A 20,082-nucleotide genomic window follows, 5' to 3' on the forward strand; every position below is an offset into this window, starting at 1 on the left:
CATGGAGCCTGCTTCTCCTTCTGCCTGTGTCTCTGCCTCTTTCTCTCTCTGTGTCTCTCATGAATAAATAAATAAAATCTTAAAAAAATGGGCACAAACTTATCATCCTCAAGTGATTAAAGTGGAACTATAAGATATTAAGATGTCTCCCAGATTCTAGGTGCTTGGGTTTTCAAGTTGCACAGTGGCCCTCTGCTGCCTTACTCTATGTGTGGCAAGTTAACCTGATGGTACGAGCAGTACACTTAATGAGACAAAGGTCAGATGCCACACATTGCTTGGACTCATCAGTTTGAACTATTCTTTGGTCATTGTCTACGACCCCCACCTCACTCAACCTGCTCGTACAGACCTGACCTAGTCTCACAGGGAACCGGGGTGTCAGTTCCCTCAAAGAGTTCACACAGATCCATTACGATCACTGATAAGGTCACTCACAGGTCAGGATCTATGGACAGGGGTCACTGGTATCATCTTTAACTATGAAGGACAGTCTAATCTAGGACACCTAAGGTCCATTTGTCAGATCCATTCCTGTAGTCACCTGGGTCTCTTTGGAGCACTCCTATTTTACACTTGGCTCAGTTCTTACGGGCAACTCCTCTGCTGCCCTCAGCCAGTCAGAAAGACTAGAAAGGAGCCCATGACATGAGGAACTATCTGCGAAGGTCCTAGAAATAATTCAGGAAGAGGCACTTCGGTGATTGGTGAGTTAGGATCGACTGGGAACATTTCACTTGTGAGCAGGGGGGCACTATGCCAGAGCTGCCATCTCCACAGTGGTATAGGTGTCCACAGGCTGAGAGAGGGATGGTATTCCAGAACCCCTGCTCCCCCCTACAAATTCCACCTTCACATATGAGTGGGGAGTTCTGGAGATGAACTCCTCTCTGCAGAAGGAGAGCTCTCTCCTGTGCCTTGGAAGCAGTGCACACTGTGACATAGAGCAATGCCTCTCTCAAGTAGTCAAGCCTAACCTCTTGACAGAAACTTATAGTTTTATTTCTGGCTCAGTAACACACACTCGACCTCTGATGTTAGTCTAATGAAGTTCCATTTTCGACCTTAAAAAGCAGATTTTTGCATTTGGTTCTCAAAACCTTGCTAGCACACTTATTTTTAACTGGAATACATTTTGTTGACAATGCGTAACATGCATAAAATAAGCTCCTGGAAACCACCATGCATTCAAAGGAGAAAAGTGCTTAAGCCATTTGTTCCTTGGAGTAAGAAAGAAAAGCACACACTTTCCCTCCAGGGGGAAAAGAGAGAAATAATGAAATTTACATACCAGTTTTTCAAAATTGACAAGATTATCCAAAAATGTTTTATTTCCTTCATGAATAAATGTTACATCTGAAAATTAAAGACAAAAAGATATATGTGCCATTAGGAACGGATCATGAGTCAGGGCTAAGGAGGGCTAGATGGCAATGCAACTTATTCATTTTTCTTAAACATTGTCCATTATTTCACACATATGACAAGGCAACTTGAAATTGAATCCGTATGGTATTTACTGTGAAAAGGCATAATTTATGTGTGTGGGGGAAGATAACATAAATTCAATTCTATATTTTGTGCTTACAGTGAAGCGTTTGACTTCAACCTGATAATATAAGCTAACACTATTGTATAACTTAACCAGTCCATTTGGTTTTTAGGCCAGAACATTGAATAGAAAAGAACTAGATAGCCAGGAAAAAAAGAATTTTAATATCTATGTGTTTGCTTTTTAACAATCCCTGACAAAATATATAGGGCCTGCTTTACCTAAAGCATTAAAAGGTCTAGATTCAGATGTTTAGATTTTTGGGTCCCAAAACCAGTGCCTGGTTGTGTATCTGAAGTGAGGAAAGGGACAGATCAGAAAATGGCAAAGCTTCTGGCCCTTTTACACAGGTGCAAGAAAGCATCACTGATGAAAAGAACACAAGGAGAGTAGGATAACACAAGGAGAGTAGGATAACACAAGGGGAGTAGGATGAAAGTACATTTCCAAAAAAAAAAAAAAAAAAAAAAGTACATTTCCAGAGGAAGGAAGACTAACATTTGGTTCAAGCCTCCCTACATTTCAAGTGACAGAAGATATTCAAGGAAAAAAAACCTCCTTTTGGTTGCAAAAAACCCAGGAGTGCCATCTCAAGAGAAAGGGATTGGGGAATTAGTTATAATAATGACAGCAGCTGAAAGCTCAGGGAGTGGGTGACTCATAAAAACTCAGATCAGAGGGTCAAGGACTAAGCAGGAGGGAATCCTCCCAGACAAGAATCAAAGTAAGAAATACACTACAGTTCAAAGACCCTGCAAAAAGTCATGTTAGATCACAAACATGGGGGGGTGAACCAAATGAAAATTATCTTGTTAAAATAACCTGACATGAAAGAGGGAAAAGAACAGCTTAAGATTCCTATAAATAGAAAGGGAAAGCATTTGCATCTAATCAAGACTTTCATTCTGCTGGTCCCTATGGGGCAATTATGAGCTCGGTGCTCTGGAAACTTGCCTACAACGCATTTGGCCGCTGAGCTTTGACTGCCCATCAGGGGGCGACACAATATCCTGATCCAAACCATCCTCAAAGCATCCCTTACATACAGCTTCCAGCACTGGCTGCAAAGTTTTCCTAAGCTTTCTTTCTCTTTCTCTGAAACTGATGTTCTAACAGGAAGTCACAATTACAGTCGTCTGACAAACTCTCTGGATATTATCTTTCATGGCTTTGCTTTCAGAGAAGAACTACAAGGTTGCATTTTGTGTCACAAAATTTAGAAGAGAGTAGTCCTGGGGCCCCTGGCTGGCTCAGTCATAAGAGGATACAACTCCTGACCTCAGTGTTTTAAGCTGGAATCCCACACTGTGTGTAAAGATACTTAAAAAATAAAAAAATCTTGGGGTGCCTGGGTGGCCCAGTTGGTTAAGCGGCCAATTTGGTTTTGGCTGGGATCATGGTCTCAAGGAGCTGGGATCCAGCCAGCACCAGGCTCCACGCTCACTGTGGAGTCAGCTTCAAGACTCCCTCTCACTCTGCCTTTCCCCCTGCTTGTGCACACGCTTTCTAAAATAATCTTTAAAAAAAATCTTATAAGAGAGTAGTTGACACAGTTAACTTTTACTCTTTTTGTTTGGCAAATGAACACTGTGTGCACTCTATCTACATCACACACCACCTAAAAGCCTAGTCTCCCCTAACTCCCTGAGACTTTAGGTCACAAACTCCATGTGTCACCTGGTCCGTTTCCCCCAGTTACATTCCCCCGTTACATTACTGTCATCCTCTCCCTGTGTTCCCAAGGATAATGATGAAGAGTCATGACTATAATGGCACATTACTTTATTAATAGCATCAGACATGGCATTAACAAAAGACTGTAAGGTAAAGCCCTAGCAGGACAGAATGTGAAGAAAATGTGAGCCAAAGAACATGCACAACTGGCCCATGATCAGAGCTCTCTTCTTCTCAGCCAGGATTCAAACTCAGGGACCTGGGTTCCTCTCACCATTTGTGCCTCTCTGGGAGCTCAAGCTGAATGGACTTGGGCATTTCTTACAGTCTACTATATAGTTGTCTTGCCAGAAATTTGGCATGTAGAGTGTGTCTGCAACACTCAAGTCTTTCCTTGGTGGCTCCCTCTCTTCCCTCCAGCCTGAGGTCTCTTCTCTTCTCTGGTGGTTGGTGGTCTCATTTAACCCCAACACTCAAGGGCTTGGAGGTCAGGCTGATGCTGGCATGAGAATAAAGCAGGCAAGGTGCTCTTGGTCAGGTGGGAAGGAGGTGGGTCAGGTGTCACTTGGAGAGGTGGAAGGGGCTGGAAGGGGCTGGCACCCAGAAGGAGCTTCAAGTGGCTGGAGGTCTGACACACACGAATGGCAGGTGTGTGATGAGGAAGGCTTGAGAGAGAGAGGCCAATAAACGGAAGGGAAGGAGGGAGGGAGGGAGGGAGGAAAGAAGGATGAAAGAGAAATCTGGGATCTCATTTATTCCTGGGCTGTGAGCAGGCTCACCAGGCTGAGTGAGGGAAATGAGCACCGAACACTTTCCACTCTTCATATAATAGAACTACTGGATGAAATGATTCCATGTGGAGACGGCAAGTGAGAGAGGAGGAAGAAATACACAAGCACCCTAACATTCCTTTTATTTACCCGTGCAAATCTGCAATAATCATCTGGGCTCTGAGAGACACACAACTCACCAGAGGACCTCACTTAACCTTCCCACACCTGCTCATATTCACTCTACTGGAAAGGGCTGCATCTCCAGAAACACTGTGTGATACACACTGTTTGGCCGCTTCGGACTTTAGCTCAGCTGGATCCTTTCCCCTACATTTATGTAGGGTTTCCCATTCATCCTCTTTCTGAATGGATGCCGCGCCACAGCAGGGGGGAAGCTAAATCAAAAGGCAAGAATTGAACCGGGAAACAGGAAAGCTGACGCCGGAAGGATCCTCAGGTTAGGCGCTCACTTGATAATCTGCATTCTTACTGGGAACTGACTGTCTCACAAAAAATGGAAATGTGGGAGGCCTAATCCTTCTTAACACCCAAGGAGCTCAACCCAAAGTGAGAGGTGCAAGAGGAGGGTTTTCATTAAAAGATTTGTTGTCCTAAAGCAGTTTACCATAACTTTAAAAAATTTTTGCAATTAAAAAACTCCAAATTAATTCCAAAATGTTTTGTTTCAGGCATGATATAGACACGCTGTAAATTTTCACCCCATGTTTCTTTGGAAATTATTTCAGAGAAAAATGATAATTTTAAATACAATAAAGCACTAATGACGTTTTTCATAATGACAAAATATTTTAAAAGGAAAACTAAGTGCTTATTTAAACTCAAGAAAGCTCCTAATGAAAAAAAGAAAAATATTTACTAGACTATATGACCGAATGTATTTTCAGTAGTAAAAAGGGAAATTTATTTTGCTGCCAACAAAGAGGTCTAGATAAACTCAGCAGAGCAGAAAATTGCATCCAAGCTAAGATGTAAGTGTGAGACACTTGACTGCATTAAATATTTTTTGGGGGAAAATCACGAATATACAGTAAAAAGCACTGCTCATACCTAATTAAGCTCAGGGGACATTGTCAACTAATTTCTCATTACCTTAACATTTTTTGTTTCAAAATTTTTTCTGCTTAAAATTAATTCCTTTCCCAGATCTGTCCTCATTTCCTATACGTGTCTGAAAGATTCTAAGTGTTATTTCCCACCTGCCATCCTGCACTCTCCAGTTGAAGATGTTTTATTTTGCAAATAAAAATCTTAAGCCTGAATAAACTTTTAAATTGTTATTTTGGCATCACAATCTCTCCCTATTTCATCCATTTACATTTAGCAGAATCTTTTCAGCTTGAATGAAGCATCTCCATGCCTCTCAGTTGTGCTAATATGGTATTGTTTCAGGAAGATTCTTGCTTTGTACTAGATGCAGGATAGATGAGGAGCTGCAGGGATCACAGCAACTCAGTAATTCTCTAAAGCTCTGGTTGTTCTAGAGAGAAGCCGAGGAGGGAGTATCGGAGTTACTGCCAGTGGGGGTAGCAACGGGGGAGGGATGGAGTGCAGTGTGTGTGGGGAGAATGGCTGAGCCATCCAGCAATAGGGCTCCTGGGAAGCTCATTTCCAGAATCACATTTATGAGTCCAGTTATTGGGGCCAGACTCAGCAGAAGTTACAAGCCTCTGAATGGTGGAGGTATATAAAAAATTATTCCTATAAAATCCCTTGGAAAGAATCAAAATATGACCAAGAAAAATGATCAAATCTTTTTCCTAGAAAGCACAGAGGTAGGATATACACTGAATGTTAGCAGCATAGGCCAGATTAAAAAGAACTTCCTTTTAATTAACCCTCTTAGTTTGAAAGAGACCACTGAGGTCTCATTAGCAAACTTAACTAACATATTTCTGGATGAATTATTTGGTGCTCTGCAGAAGAGAAGTCAGTTGGACTGACTACCTTGCAGTTGTCACATACTTTCCCAAATGGATGCCACTCCTGGAAAGAAGACAGTACGTTCTCCACCAATAATTTTCCTACACTATATTGCTGGGCTTGACCACAGGTATTTCTCAGCAGTCTGGTAGGTTAGCTCTCTGAAATTTAAGCTGCAAACACAGAGCATGCTCACTGTTTGGGTTCTTTATCCCAGCCTTATTCTTGGTTGACTTCAGCGGATGGTAAACTCCAAGAAAATAAGATGGCACTTAGAAGCAGAGCAAAATAAAAACATAAGTTTCCAGGGCCAAGTTCTGTGAATCAGGTGAAAATGCTTTGGTATCTCTCAAATACAATTAAGTAATTCAGCTACTTCAGAAATAATTGAGCATTTGAAGAATAATCACAAGCAAACACGATTAGGTCCTAATGTCAAAATTACTCTACAGAAATATACTGAGAATCCTTTTTTTTTTTTTTGGCTCTGTACAGTTAGAGCGATACATTTCTGAAGATGGAATTGGACAGCATAAAAGATAGAAAATTGTTACCTTTAAGCAACAGAGGCATGAATGGGATTTTGGGTGGTTTCATCTTTTTGAATGCATCTCTGTAGGCTTTGTGATTCAGGGAAGGATCCTAACAAACCAAGCAGATTACAAAGAGAAAGAAAAATCAATGTGCTATAGAAACAATTCTAAATCCACTTTTGCTATACAATTTGAACATGATTTAGATATCGAGAGGTTCTTCCTCAGAACAAAGTAGATAAAGGTTTCCTAGGAGAATAAACTCACTAAATTAGGGCAGGAAATGTAGGCAATGAATAAAAGTCAACTTATTGGTTTACAATAATGGGAACTGACTGCAAAAGAGAGGTACCTTTTGATTGCCCTATTATTTTCCTCAAATAGGTTCTTTAAGTACAGTTTCCTCTGCATAATTTCTATCACAGGGTAACCCCAAAGTCTTTTGTTAGGCACACTGCAAAGAAAAACCTCTCTCATAAGGCATAGACAATGTATAGAAAATAAGAGAACACGGTTTTGTTGTGTTCTGAACAGTAACTATACATTAAAAAAAATCTAAACCTAAGAAACAGGACAAAGAAGAATGAGAAAAGAATCATGCATGAGACATGGACTGCACAGTCACTGTATACCAATTGACACTGTAGGCTTTGAAAGGGACTAAGGGACTATACACTTAGAAATCTGCATTCTGGAAATCACGTCAGAAGGGCCATTCTCACTACCTTTCTCCACGGAGAGGAAGAAGCATTAACTGGCAACTTCTTCACTCCAGTAAGTAAAGCTACATTTTCATGTACAAGTGATCCAGCCTAAGCTACCAGACACGGTAGAGTGTGGGTCCTGGCCACTGCAAACTAGGAAGAAATATGGCACTGTCCATTAATTTGAAGAGTAAGTCCCGTTTGGCTCACTACTTACTGTTAAGCTTTCAAGTTCAGAGAAAAGTTTCTTAAACTTCCCAGGGATTTTCTAAAATCAAACAAACAAAACACAAAAAAGAAAAAGGTCAGAGAAGTCAGTTACTTTCAGAGGCAGTAAGAGGGGAACATTTATGAAGCTGTGCTTCCACATGTCACATTTCTTAATATAAATACCTCTATCATTTGGTTCTACCCTGCCTGCTTTTCACTGTGCAATCTTCATCGTTCCTTAATATGACATGCCTTGGGAATGTGGCTAAAAACAGTTTAAAATAAGTAAAGGCTAAATGACTCAGAATCTAACTGGTTAGACATTCCACACAATGGTGACTTTTTAATACAAACTTGGATTTCAGTTGCATGTCTCATTTTTGGTGAATGCTCTCGTCTTCTCACATGGTCTTGCTGAGTGGGAAATAGTGCTACAGGCTAGCTTTGTTGTTGTTGTTGCTTAAATGATATAACTGTGTTTCACAGTGGAGGGCTAATGGTGAAAGACCATAAAAACCCTAACTGACAAAGCCTGCACAGCAACAGTAGGATAGCTGAATCGCAATGATCACCCACATTAATAGACGGCATGGAAAGTCAGAGAGGGTGGAAATGGCAGGCCCTCCTGAGTGGTCAGTCGGTCTGAATTTGAATTCTGATTCTGCCCCTTTCTAGCTGGGTAGTTAGGTGGGACTCTCCCCTTGCCCTCCTGCGGTCCACCTGCAATTGGCTCCAGACCTCCATCCCCAAACACTCTGTTCTAACTGGTCTGGCCCATTTCCTAACTGGTCTGGCCCATTTCCTATCAGCTGTGGCACAGATGCAAGGCCCTGCACATAGCAGGCAGTCTACATGTCCATGAAAGGCATGCTGTTTGAATTTAACTGAATTATTTCTCCTCTCAATTCCTGCAAATCAAGGCTTTGCTGGTTTAATTCAAATTCCACTCTCCCTCCACCCTTGCTGGCCATTTGTTTCCCTCCGGCCCTGATCAATTGTGGCATTTGTTGTTCGCCCCCTTTCATCTTAGGCTGCGCATGCAGGTCTTATTTGCTTAACCGGGGCAGGCAGGTCTTTCCTTTCTTTTCTTTTGCGCTCCTTCTGGGAGCAGTGGCCCTGACCCTCAGGTCACCACCATGCATGGCCCCTGATGAAAAGAAAGTGAGTCACTAAGATGCTCAGAGCCCTGTGCTGACATCTCAAGTAAGAAAAAAAGAGAGCTGGCCTATCTAGCAGGAGTCAGAATCGGGAACCATGAAGACAATGGAGTAGTGACAGGAGCTGAATCTGAGAGCACTGGAGAGAAGCTCAGGAGACCACACGAGCCACATGCGGGTCAGGATCATATGGGAGAAGCCTCAAAGGTGAAAGAGAAAGGATGGGAGAGAGAAATGGTGAGGTAGCCATTCAGTGGAGAACAGAGAAAGAGAAACAAACAAAAGACCAAAGAAAGAAGGTGATAGGGCCGAGGGGGAGGCCATACTCAGGGACACCCTGCTTTCTGTTCTTCCCACATATGCCCTTAGAGTCTATGCCCCAGAACTTGGGTTAACTTGAGTGGGCCTCTCCATCTTAGAACTCAGGTGGCTTTCATCAGGCAACACAGTGGCAGAGCCTGGACTTGGGAGGCCTGAAACTTAGCATTTTGAGGGCCCTCTTTGGAAAAAAGATTACAAGATTATTTCTGCAGATTTTACAAAGATATACATCATCCATGTGAACACACTGCAAGATAGAGGCCTGGAAGCTTACATTCATTAGCATCTCAGCAAATTTGCTTCTGGACACATGTCACCACTTTTGACAGGACCAACATGGGACTGTAACCACAGTGTCATGGCAGTGGAGCAGAAAACAAATTCTAGCTTTGGAGCATTTTATAATTTTTATCTCTTTCATACACACACACACACACACACACAAACACCCATATGTTATACATATGAAAAATATGTTTTATATATATTTTATATAAACAATAAAACCATTTTGAAGACCATTTGATCAAGAGTCCAACTTGACACATTCATTTTTAACTTCTTTTCCCCTAGTAGTATTTGTCTCATTTAAACCATTTAAATCAATTTATTTTAAAGGACTTTTACTGGAACATTTCCTGTTCAGTTTTATTTATCCCTACGCCTCACTCCCCTATCCACATGAACCCCTAAGGCTTACCTCCCAGGTCTGTGACAGGCGGCTGACAGAGGCAGTGTTGAGACCCATCACAATAGCGAAGAAGGAATTCAGGTTTCTCTGGGCTTTGCAGCTACGGAATAAAAAAAAGCACAAGGTACTTGGAGCCACGTCCTTTTGCCAAATGACCGCAAAAGACTGAGCTGGAAAGACTCTCCTAGGCCACAGAGTTCAACGTCCAAGGCAGTGCTGAACTCTGCTCCACGGCTGACACACATTGAGTGCTTCTGTGTGTGTGTGTGTGTGTGTGTGTGTGTGTGCGCGCATTTGGAGGGTGGTATCCCCTCCACCGTTCCTAACACAGGTAACATATTCCGTTCTTACTTCTAGGAAAAGATCTGTGCTCCTGACACCCTCTGGACACCCCAAAAGATTCCTCCTTTTAAAAAAAATATATTTTGGATGACGCATTTACAACTTCAACAGAAAACTCTTGAATTCACGTTTCTTTCTTTCTTTCTTTTTTTTGAATTCACGTTTCTTTATATATAGCATACTCTCCTTCCAACAGCCCTCTTGTCCCACCTCTTTACTCAGGGTGCTGTCATTATGTTTTCACAGACAAGCCCCTCTCACCTCACTGGTCCAAGCTCCTCCTCCCATGACACAGCATTTTCTTTGCTATCAACAATATAGCTATTATAATATGTATCTATGTAAAATATGGCCTGTATTGTGGGGATACTGTCCTACATTTCTCATTTAAAGGAAAAAAAAGGAGGAAATAAAATGCAAAATAAAATCACATTGAGCTCCCTACACTCTGTAAGCTTATCTGTTCTGTATCATGTCAATCATGTCCTTCAACTCAACTGGTCAAAATTCCACTGATTTTCAAAGCCTGAAGAACAGGCTTGGCCTCCCAGGTCAGCCAGGACAGCCTGTGAGTTCCAGACTCCTTTTACTGGGGCTGTATTAAGAAAACCACTTTTTTGGCATCCCTGACCCAAGTTTTTAAAATTAAGAAATTACTCTAACTTGATAAATATGAAGAAATATACAAGTGCTCAACAATAAGTTGATACATAAAAAGTACCCAGTGTTAATGAGCGCAGCTTGCGCCTGATACCACCTTTTCCACCACATCTCCACCAGGGTCTCGAATGGAACTGATGTATATGCAACTCTGAGTCCTGCTTTTTCAGGACTGTGTTGCAGTGTGTATCATGAATTCTTCACTATCATCATTAATGGCTATATGACTTCATCAAAAACATACTTCATGATTTGTTTACTCATTCCCCTATTGTTAACATTTAAGTTCTCAATTCAATTCAACCCAATACAGAATGCTACAATGAGTGTCTTAATGTATAAAACTTCTTTAACTGAGTTTCTGGTTCTTTAAGTTAGACATTTAGTCATTACATCACTGGTCAAAAGCGATCTTGACGTTAAAGGTTCTCAACATGTATTAAAAACTGTCCCCAGTGGTGCAAGTTATATATGAAAGCATCTAGATGAGAACCAGGGGAATGGATAAGGCTGTTTTAGGACTACCATACACAGCTGGCTGTGCCCCGGCAGGTCCTCCCTAAGTGGCCTGTCCTGGTGCCAGCCTCGTGGGCTAGCTACTGGGCTCCAGGTCCCAACAGGTCCCACCAGGGAGCATAGGGGAAAGTTCTACCCCTATTACCAGTGGAACCTGGAAAGGCACTGCTGCCTCCATACCTAGGGTCCAATGTATCTGGGGCAAGCACCATGCTGCAGGCCCCTTACTGCTGAGTCTCCACTGGCACGGGCTGTGCCTCTCCTAGTCTTCCTTGCCTGGCTTCTGGCCCAGCCTGCAGCTCTGCAGTTGGCAAGAGGACCCAAAACTTAGTCTAACTGGCCCCTTCATCTGGTTTCCACCGACTCTCTGCTGGGTGGACACTGCTTAGTATATTCCATGAATAAATAAAGATGCCTTCTGGCCAATGATTTAGAAACCCACGTGTTCTTATGAATTGTTGGTGACTAAAGGCATCAATACTTTTTTTTTTGTTTTGTTTTTTTTTTTTTTTTGCATCAATACTTTGACTCCGCTTCCCTTGTATTATTTACTTCCCTCAGTCTGCCCTTTCTGTGTCGTCAACCCCTGGAAAGTTCACACTGGCCAGAAGAAATGTGAGCCAGTGCCATTGCTTGGTATGCTGATTTGAGGTGCAGGTTTCTCTGTGGAGACAGAGGGCCCCATGGTCCAGAGAACTATCTCACCCTTAGGCCACAAGTACCTCCATGGGAGGCTGTCTCTTACTCTCAAGTCCTCCCATTTAGTACATGATGGAAGCTCTGTGGTCCTGTGATTCCTCACTAGACATTAGGTTCCTTATAGGTAGAGTATATGTCCATTCCATTTTTGTATCCCGCCCATCACCCAAATGCCTAGTATATAGCAAGCCTTTCAGATAGCATTTGCTGGAGTTGAAAACAAGACATTTTGGGGAAATGGTTTTATTATTACCAATTGTAAACAGATTTATTATTCTTTTTTTTTTTTAATTTGGCATAATTTATCTGTCTGGAATCTTCAAATTCTTATCTTTTTATCTTTTAGCTCCCATGAACGATTTTCCTGGCCCAGATCTCTTTTTTAGTCATATTTACAATTAAAAAGAAAAAAGCACATACCTAACGTCTGAATCTGTAAAAAGAAAAAAAATCATTTCTCTAGAAGACAAAGTGATAGAGTATAAATATTGGAGACTAAACTGGTCTGGAATCCTTTGTTACCAAGGTTCATTCATTCCACGATAAGAACAGACTGACACTGAAACATTCCAGTTTAGCAAACACTCCTTTGTCTGTGTGAGGAAATAAACTCCACTCAATCCACAGAGGTGGGGGATGGGGATGGTGAGAAGGAAAGGAAACATGAATATGCAAATAGATGCCTTAGGCAGGGGAGACACTTCATGATCATGGAAATTACTATTTTCCCTTGGTTATTCCTACTAGTGTGATTATGAGGAATTTAACTTTATGTTTCTGTTGGCATTCTATTCCATGGGCTAGGGACAGAGAGACCAGTACAGTAAATAATTCAAGAGCATGGGGCCATATGGAGAAGATGTGAATATATTTCATTTCCCTGAGGATAGATATAATCTTATACTGGAACTAAGCTGTGTGGTGTCATTTTGCTCCTTGGGACATTAATGTCCCATTTCTCCAAATAACTGGCATTTATAAGAAAGCTTTTGATCCAAAAAGAGCCTCACCTTTATGAATCTCATAGGCCATTTGGAATGCACTGGCCAAATCAAAAAAAGGAATATCCATCATAAAAACTGTCCAATATTTAGGAATATCTGTTGTATCTCTTTCCATCCAATCCCAGTCACATCAAACACCAGGTTAGGGGACTTCTATTATCTCTTGCTAGGTAAACTGGACGTCCTGCTTCTGGGGGTCTCTTCGCCTATAGTTCAGTCTATATGCTAGCTAGGAGCAACCTTCCTGAGAGATGGCTTTCATCATATCAGTCTCCTGACATAAATTGCAATAATTCTTGTCTTAATTCTGCCCAAACTCTTCGATCTCAAATTCAACATCCTTCACAATTTGGTTTTATCTTCCTTTGCAGATCAATCTCCTACAACTTCTGTACAAATACCCTCCATTCTGGTCAAAGTGGATGCGATTCCTTTCCCTGACCATATGCTGTCTCCCTCTAATGAACGTCTCTGCTTCCCTCCTCCAATGAGTTTAACCTCCACAGAGAGTCGCACTTTTGATTCTTATCGGTCCAGTTCCACCAAGAATTCAAATACAGCCTTGAATGCTACTTCCCTCACAAATGTTTTCTGAATATTCTTGTTCCACATCATTGGCATACAGTTTCCCCTCCTCCAAAGCCCCACTAAGAGTGTGACCTCAGAATAGGGCATACCCTCCATTCTATTTTGCAAATTAGCCATCAGAGCTATCAAGGTATCCCCCCCTCCAGCAGGCTGCAAAAACTCCTCAAAGGCATGGATTGGGTGTAGGATCAATCTGGTTTCTTCATGGAAACCCCTGGTTTCCTGCATGGATCCGTCCAAGTAATGAGAGATCAATACACAGTTCTTGAACAAATGACATGTATATTCCAAAACTGTTTGATGTAAAAACTATTTTGCAAGACAAAAGAGAAATAAAAAGGGAAAGAGAGGGCACTGGGAAACATTCTGATTCGTGCTGTCTACTTCTGTTGGGAGGCTGTCCCAAGAGCAGTCTCAGGATACAAATCTGGTATTTTAAGAGATGCTCTCAGCAAGTTACTAAAATGTCATTCAACTAACCTTTACTGAGTCACTGCTATTTACCAAGTTCTGCATCAGCCTTATCAGGTACAATGTTTGATTAGCAATGGTCCCTGTCCTCTGGAGGCTAACACAGCCAAGTGAAGGGATTCTATATAAACAGAGAAGTTTAATAAATATAATAAAGAGGTTAAAAGGGAAAAAAGCCTGTGTGTGAGGGAGAGTAGGGGTAGGGAGTAGTTAGTTAACTCTGCATCTGGCTTCAGGAAAGAGATGACTTCAGGAAAGAAGCAACATTTGACCTAGATCTTAAAGAATGACAGCAATTTGCAAGGTGGAAGTGGTCATTTTGGCAGAGTCAACACCACCATATCCAGGCCTGGGGGTGGTGTGCATGGGAAAGCCAGCATTTCAGAGTGGCTTCAGCTGTACCCAGTGGGTGAAGCTCAGAGGTCAGGTAGGACCAGGCAGGGCTGGGCCTGCTAAGGAGTTTGTAAAGCTCAAACCATGGGCATTCAGCAGCCAAGAACAGGATCTTAGAATGCACCTGATTTGCAATAATTCTCCCTCCTAACGTCATCTTCCCAGTTTTCCTAGCCTGCTGTAGCTTATCAGCCACACTGTAGCTTAGCTTGCAGGATGGAGCATGTGTGCACTGCCTGCTTAACTGTTCTGGCCCGCAGAGCTGAGTGCTTTAGTTTGGTATTTTAACAGTGACTTAAAAGTATAAGTACTTCAAATGCAAAGACATAAATATTCAAGGACAGACCTTTTCAATCATTCGGTCACTTAACTCAGTATTATACTTTTACCTCCTAACCCTTCTAATCATCACAAGGAAAAAAAAATGTACTCTCTCAAGGAGATGAGAGGAATTGCACTTTTCACTGCCAGAAACTCACTGCGCAGCGATTTTGATGAATTTTTTCACCAGCTGCACTCGCTTGCCCAGCTGGCTGCAGAGCAGGATCTCCGTGGCCACCCAGAGCTGGACTTCATTGCATCTCTGCAGCAGAAGGCTGAGGTTCACCGTGTGCTCTCCACTGCCTTGTCGGCTGAAGGTAAAGTAGATCAGCTCTTGCTGAAAGAAGATGGATTCACAACCAGCATTTATTGTCAGCACAAAGACAAGTTGATCCAAAAGACAGTCCATTTTTTAAGAGCTACCTCAGGTAGTCATTCTCATATCATAATGTGTCATGAGAACATAGCAACAGTATATTCAATTTGAAATGTAGCTTTAGAGATGTCTTATTAAATAATGTTCACTTAGAATTCTCACAGAAGTTTTATTTTTAGAATGTGCAGATGACACAGTATTACATGAAAATCTAAGAAGTTTTAAAGTTTAAATCACAGGCTTAATCAAATCCAAACCTCCTGAAATTGTTATACTGGCAAAAACAAGTGAAAATGATTGTCACTAGTATAGGTAGATGAACCTCCCCTCTGACAAGGGTTCTCAAATTTTAATGTGTATCAGGATCACCCAGAGACCTCTTTCAGCAGATTGCTGGGCCCCAACCCCCCAATCCTCTGATTTAGTAGGTCTGTGGTGGGGTCCCAAACCTGCATTTATAACAAGTTCCTAGGTGGTGCTGCTGATGCTGCTCTGGGTACCTACTCTCTGAGAATTACGGATAAAAGATTCAGTAAAATCATAAACAGAACAAGAGTGAGATTTAGGGCAAGGTCCAACATTTACAAAATTGAGCAAGATGAGCAACTATTTATAGAGACTGCTTATATGTAGAGCAACAGAGGAGATTTTTTAAAAATTTTTTTATTATTTTTTAAAAGATTTTATTTATTTATTTATGAGAGAGAGAGAGAAAGAGAGAGAGAGAGGCACAGACACAGGCAGAGGGAGAAGCAGGCTCCATGCGGGGGGCCCAACGCGGGACTTGATCCCGGGTCTCCAGGATCACACCCTGGGCCGAAGGCAGTGCTAAACCGCTGAGCCACCTGGGCTGCCCGAGATTTGTTTTTAAATAAAGATTTGTGTGCATGCAAGTGTGTGTACTTTATAGAAATGACTCCCATTCTCCCACTGAGTAAGCAGCTAAGCAAGGACACCTACTCTACTAACATTTTTTTTTCTACTAACATTTCCAAAGACACAAATTATTTAGCTCAAATGAATTCATTATTTGTTTAGATTTAATGTTGGAATTTTTTAATGAGAAAATATGAGGACATTCATTCTAAAATGAAACTGAAGCTCAAGTCCCCAAGTTGGGCGTGAGTTTCTTCAGAAGGAAAGGCTGCTTTGTAATGAAAAATTTCACTACATGGCAAAGCAAATGCAACATATGGTTGCACAGAGCTGTCTCATTTTTCATCTCCTGGTTCCTGTGAGCCTTTCTACTGGCTACATTTATTTCTTAATTGTCAGCAGCATTTTGCCCCTAATATATTATTATTCTATATATGTTTAAGCTGTCTCCAAAGGGAGGGCTGATGAACATAAAAATTTGAAATGTATCTCCAAAGCTTCAAGAAAGTACTTTAAGTCTTGCAGTATAGACTAAATTTATAGAATGTTCTTGAGTTAAAGAATGGCTGTATGTGTGTGTTGGTATGTGCATAAATACGATTCTTGTATAACTACAGTGAACTTTATGGAAAATATAAGTATCAATATCAAAGTTGTCAAATGTGAAATAGCTCTTCAACCCCCTTAGAGCTTCATAAATATGTAAATATAGAAGTATTCATAAATATAAAAATATAGCATTTTTATACTACAGTACACATACGGTTATACTAGGAACAAATAAAGTATGATCATGTATTCTGATCTTCCTAGGTTTGGGTCAGTCTTTCAGTGTATTTAAAGTCCCCAAATATCTTTTGGGCTATGGTATCCTAAGCATAACCATATCACCCGATGATGGATCTTCCTTAAATCAAATCACATACAAATACATACTCTTCAAAAAGAATGCACAGTTAAAATAGCACTAGCATTTATTTTATCTTTTCACTCCTTACTTACCTCGTGAATTGAATTGAAGAGACTCCAATCAAAATTCATTAATTCCAGAGCAAGATCCCAAGTGTTCATTCCCAAAATCCTCATCGACCTTTGCTGCGAGTCCTCATTTTCTGCAAATGGGTTCTAAACCAACAGACAGAAGCAAAAGGATCCTCAGTAATTCCCAAATGTTTGGCACTGAACTGGATGGCCACAGAAAGCCACTAGAAGCCCAGATTAGGAAAGTAATCTTGTCTGAGTGCACTTAATATTTTCCCTGGTCTGTTCATCTTTGGTAAGTTACAACCAATTTGGAAAACAGCCTTGGAAACAATAGAATGTGATCAATGATACTTCATTGAGTTAGCCTGCTCCTCCCCCCGACACACACACACACACACACACACACACACACACGCATGCATGCACACACGTGTACGCATCCACAAATCTGATTATAAAACACTGCCCCAGCAGACAGCATAATGAAAGCGAGAGCCCTGAAATCACTTTGGCTTCTGGTAAGAATTAATGTGCCAGCAGGTTAGTATAAAAACAAACAAAAGAAATGTCATGGTGTACTTCAATAAAGACAGACATGGCTTTTACAGGAAATATGTTTAACAACCCTCATCCCAGACACACATTTACAAATTTTATTAAAATGCCTGTGGAAAGTGATAAAAATTTAAACAAAAAATAAAAAAAAATTTACTTCATTTATATCCCATGGTAGATGATTAAGTATCCGTTGCTTTACCTACACAAGTAGACATGAGTCTGGTAATCTTATTTCCTTAAAATCTGGTATGATATTATTAAATGCCACCATAACTTTAAATATTTTGTCACTGTTAAATTATTAAAAATTATTTAACAGCTTTTTCAAAATATTTGATACTTCCTAATTAAAATACAAATTCTCCAGGGGCATGGCTAGGTTAGTTGGTAGAGCACATGATATTGGGGTTGTGAGTTTGAGCCTCTTGCTGGGCTTAGAGTATACTTAAAAAAATAAAACAAGATTCTTCTATTTGAGGGATTGGATTTGAGTAGTTCATGATGTTAAAACTGCTAATGACTTGGAAAAAAAAAGGAATGGGACTTTGCAAAAATAAATGACATGACAGGATGAAGGGAATATTTCAGATTCCAAATATTAATTCCTATTTTAAAACTGCAAAACTATTTGCATTTTACAAGTTTTATTGCTTTAAAAGGTTTGCTAATTTGAAAAAAAAAATGACAAAAGACCTTCACAGAGCTTTTCCACAGACTTGATTCTCTTCAGAGCAGGTCAAGGTACAAGTTGTCCCTGGAGTCCAGAGTGGGACACAGGGTGGAGCTCATTGGGTGGGCTGAAAGAATGCATGTTCAAATATTGAGTGGGGGAAAGCCCATGTTTCTCATGGCCTGATTAGTCTGGAATCAGAGAGATGCCATGCTATGCTGCAGGCATTCAGAGGAAGAGCCAAGAGTTGGGAAGCAACATAAATCTCTGTATACTGGGCAGCCCGGGGTGGCTAAGCTAGTGGTTTAGCGCCGCCTTCAGCCCAGGGCCTGATCCTGGAGACCCGGGATTGGGTCCTGCATCGGGCTCCCTGCATGGAGCCTGCTTCTCCCTCTGCCTGTGTCTCTGCTGCTCTCTCTCTCTGTCTCTCATTAATATATAAATAAAATCTTTAAAAAAAATCTCTGTATACTAATCTGGAGATGTAAGGATATTTTCACTTGGCTTTTTAGCCCTCCTACTCTCTTCCTAAATGCACTCCTTACTCTGATACTGCCCTCTGGTTATATCCAAGGCTGTTTATGGCCCTCTCTGAGAAACACTTTCTATTTCTCTATCCCATTCATTCATTCAGGGCTCTAATTTCCGCTTTCTGAGAAGATGAATTCATCTATATTTAAGTATAGTGAGTTCTAGTGGTTTCACAGCTTATCTATCCTGCCCTTATAATCAACTGAAATATTTTTGAGATAAAACACTGAAAGCTATGATTGCAACAGGGAAATTTCAGGCAGTATGCAGAATTGGTGGTAGAAACATTTGAGGGCAGGATGGCAACTGGCTCATCTGGGAACATACTTCAGAGCACCCACTTATTCTATTAGGACACTGCTTAGGCCTGCTTTCTACTCTTCTGAAGTTGGCCTTGGTCAGTGGTAGGAGAGAGCTCTGGGCGTACATACCAGGGAATTGCCAAGTCTGTGCGTAGCAGGAGGAAGGAGGGCGTGGAAGAGAGTGTGAGTCTCTACTATCATAAGCAGCTCCACAGAAGCTACGGGGTAGATTGTTCTCCTCCCTAGTGAGGGTTAAAGTCAAGCCAGTCTCATTATTTACTTGAGGATGCGGTGTGGCATCCTATTTGTCATGGTTTGCTTATGGAATGACATCATGTACAGACACAGGACCTGTGTGACCAACTTAAGGACATTCAGAAGCAGAAAGGCTCAAATAAGACAAAAATTTTCCTCTCCTTTGCTCTTTCATCATATACAAATGAGAGGAATGTCTAAGAGCTTCAGAGACAAAAACTATTGGCCCAGAGTCCTAGCATTTTCCCTTACTTGGAGGCAGAGGCTAGAGTAAGTTACTTGGCCTTTCTGAATGTCACAAGGTTACTGGCAATGTTCAATGAGATACTGTATGTAAACTACCTAGCACCTAACTGTCTGGTAGAAGTGTAAAAAATGACAATGATTAGCAGGTTGATACTTGTAGATAATTTTACAAAAACTATTTTTATTATAAGCAGTTTTGGTTAACTCATGTGGTATGTACATTCCTCAAGCATAAATACAAGAGTCGGCTAGAAAGAACCACTGTGGTGATGGCTCCCTGAAACAGACTAGGACCATGGGTCTAGATGATACTCTTTGTGGGTGAGGAGTCTGAGGCTGGATCCGACCATACAGAAAGCAACCACAAGGCTGAAGTTTTTAGGAAAGTAGTAATGACAAATCATCTAACTGCTTAGCCGTAAATGTTCTTAAATTTGAAATGAAAATAACTGACAGCATGGGTTCTACATATCTTCAAACTCCTACTCCTCATTGGCATCTCAGGTACCATTGTTATAAGCCTATCTTACATGAGGAAGGCTGAAAATCAACCCTTTCTTCCTGGGAATGGTACACTTGAAGTGGGCCAAATGGACAGAAATCAAGAATATAGTCTCTTTCCCCTTAAATCTGCACAGGGTAACATTTTTCAGCTTGATCTCCACATATGTGTCAAAAAAGAAGGAATAGAATTAAGATTAATGGGGGGGGGGTCACTTCTCTCCTATCCCTTG

The 20,082-nt window shown here is 41.1% G+C and overlaps 1 protein-coding gene across 1 annotated transcript in view; it reads right to left on the reverse strand.

Moving 5' to 3' along the window:
* RAPGEF5 (Rap guanine nucleotide exchange factor 5) overlaps positions 1-20,082 on the reverse strand; it is a 228,835-nt gene that overhangs the window by 11,027 nt on the left and 197,726 nt on the right. Inside the window, exons 19-24 of the mRNA XM_072764532.1 lie at positions 16,805-16,927; positions 14,709-14,887; positions 9,566-9,656; positions 7,395-7,445; positions 6,495-6,582; positions 1,292-1,356 (exon numbers count right to left, since the gene is read on the reverse strand). Of these exons, the coding sequence (XP_072620633.1) occupies positions 1,292-1,356; positions 6,495-6,582; positions 7,395-7,445; positions 9,566-9,656; positions 14,709-14,887; positions 16,805-16,927 (597 nt within the window). The remainder of the gene's footprint in view (positions 1-1,291; positions 1,357-6,494; positions 6,583-7,394; positions 7,446-9,565; positions 9,657-14,708; positions 14,888-16,804; positions 16,928-20,082) is intronic.

The sequence above is a fragment of the Vulpes vulpes genome, chromosome 7, assembly GCF_048418805.1.
Source record: "Vulpes vulpes isolate BD-2025 chromosome 7, VulVul3, whole genome shotgun sequence".
NCBI lineage: Eukaryota > Metazoa > Chordata > Mammalia > Carnivora > Canidae > Vulpes > Vulpes vulpes.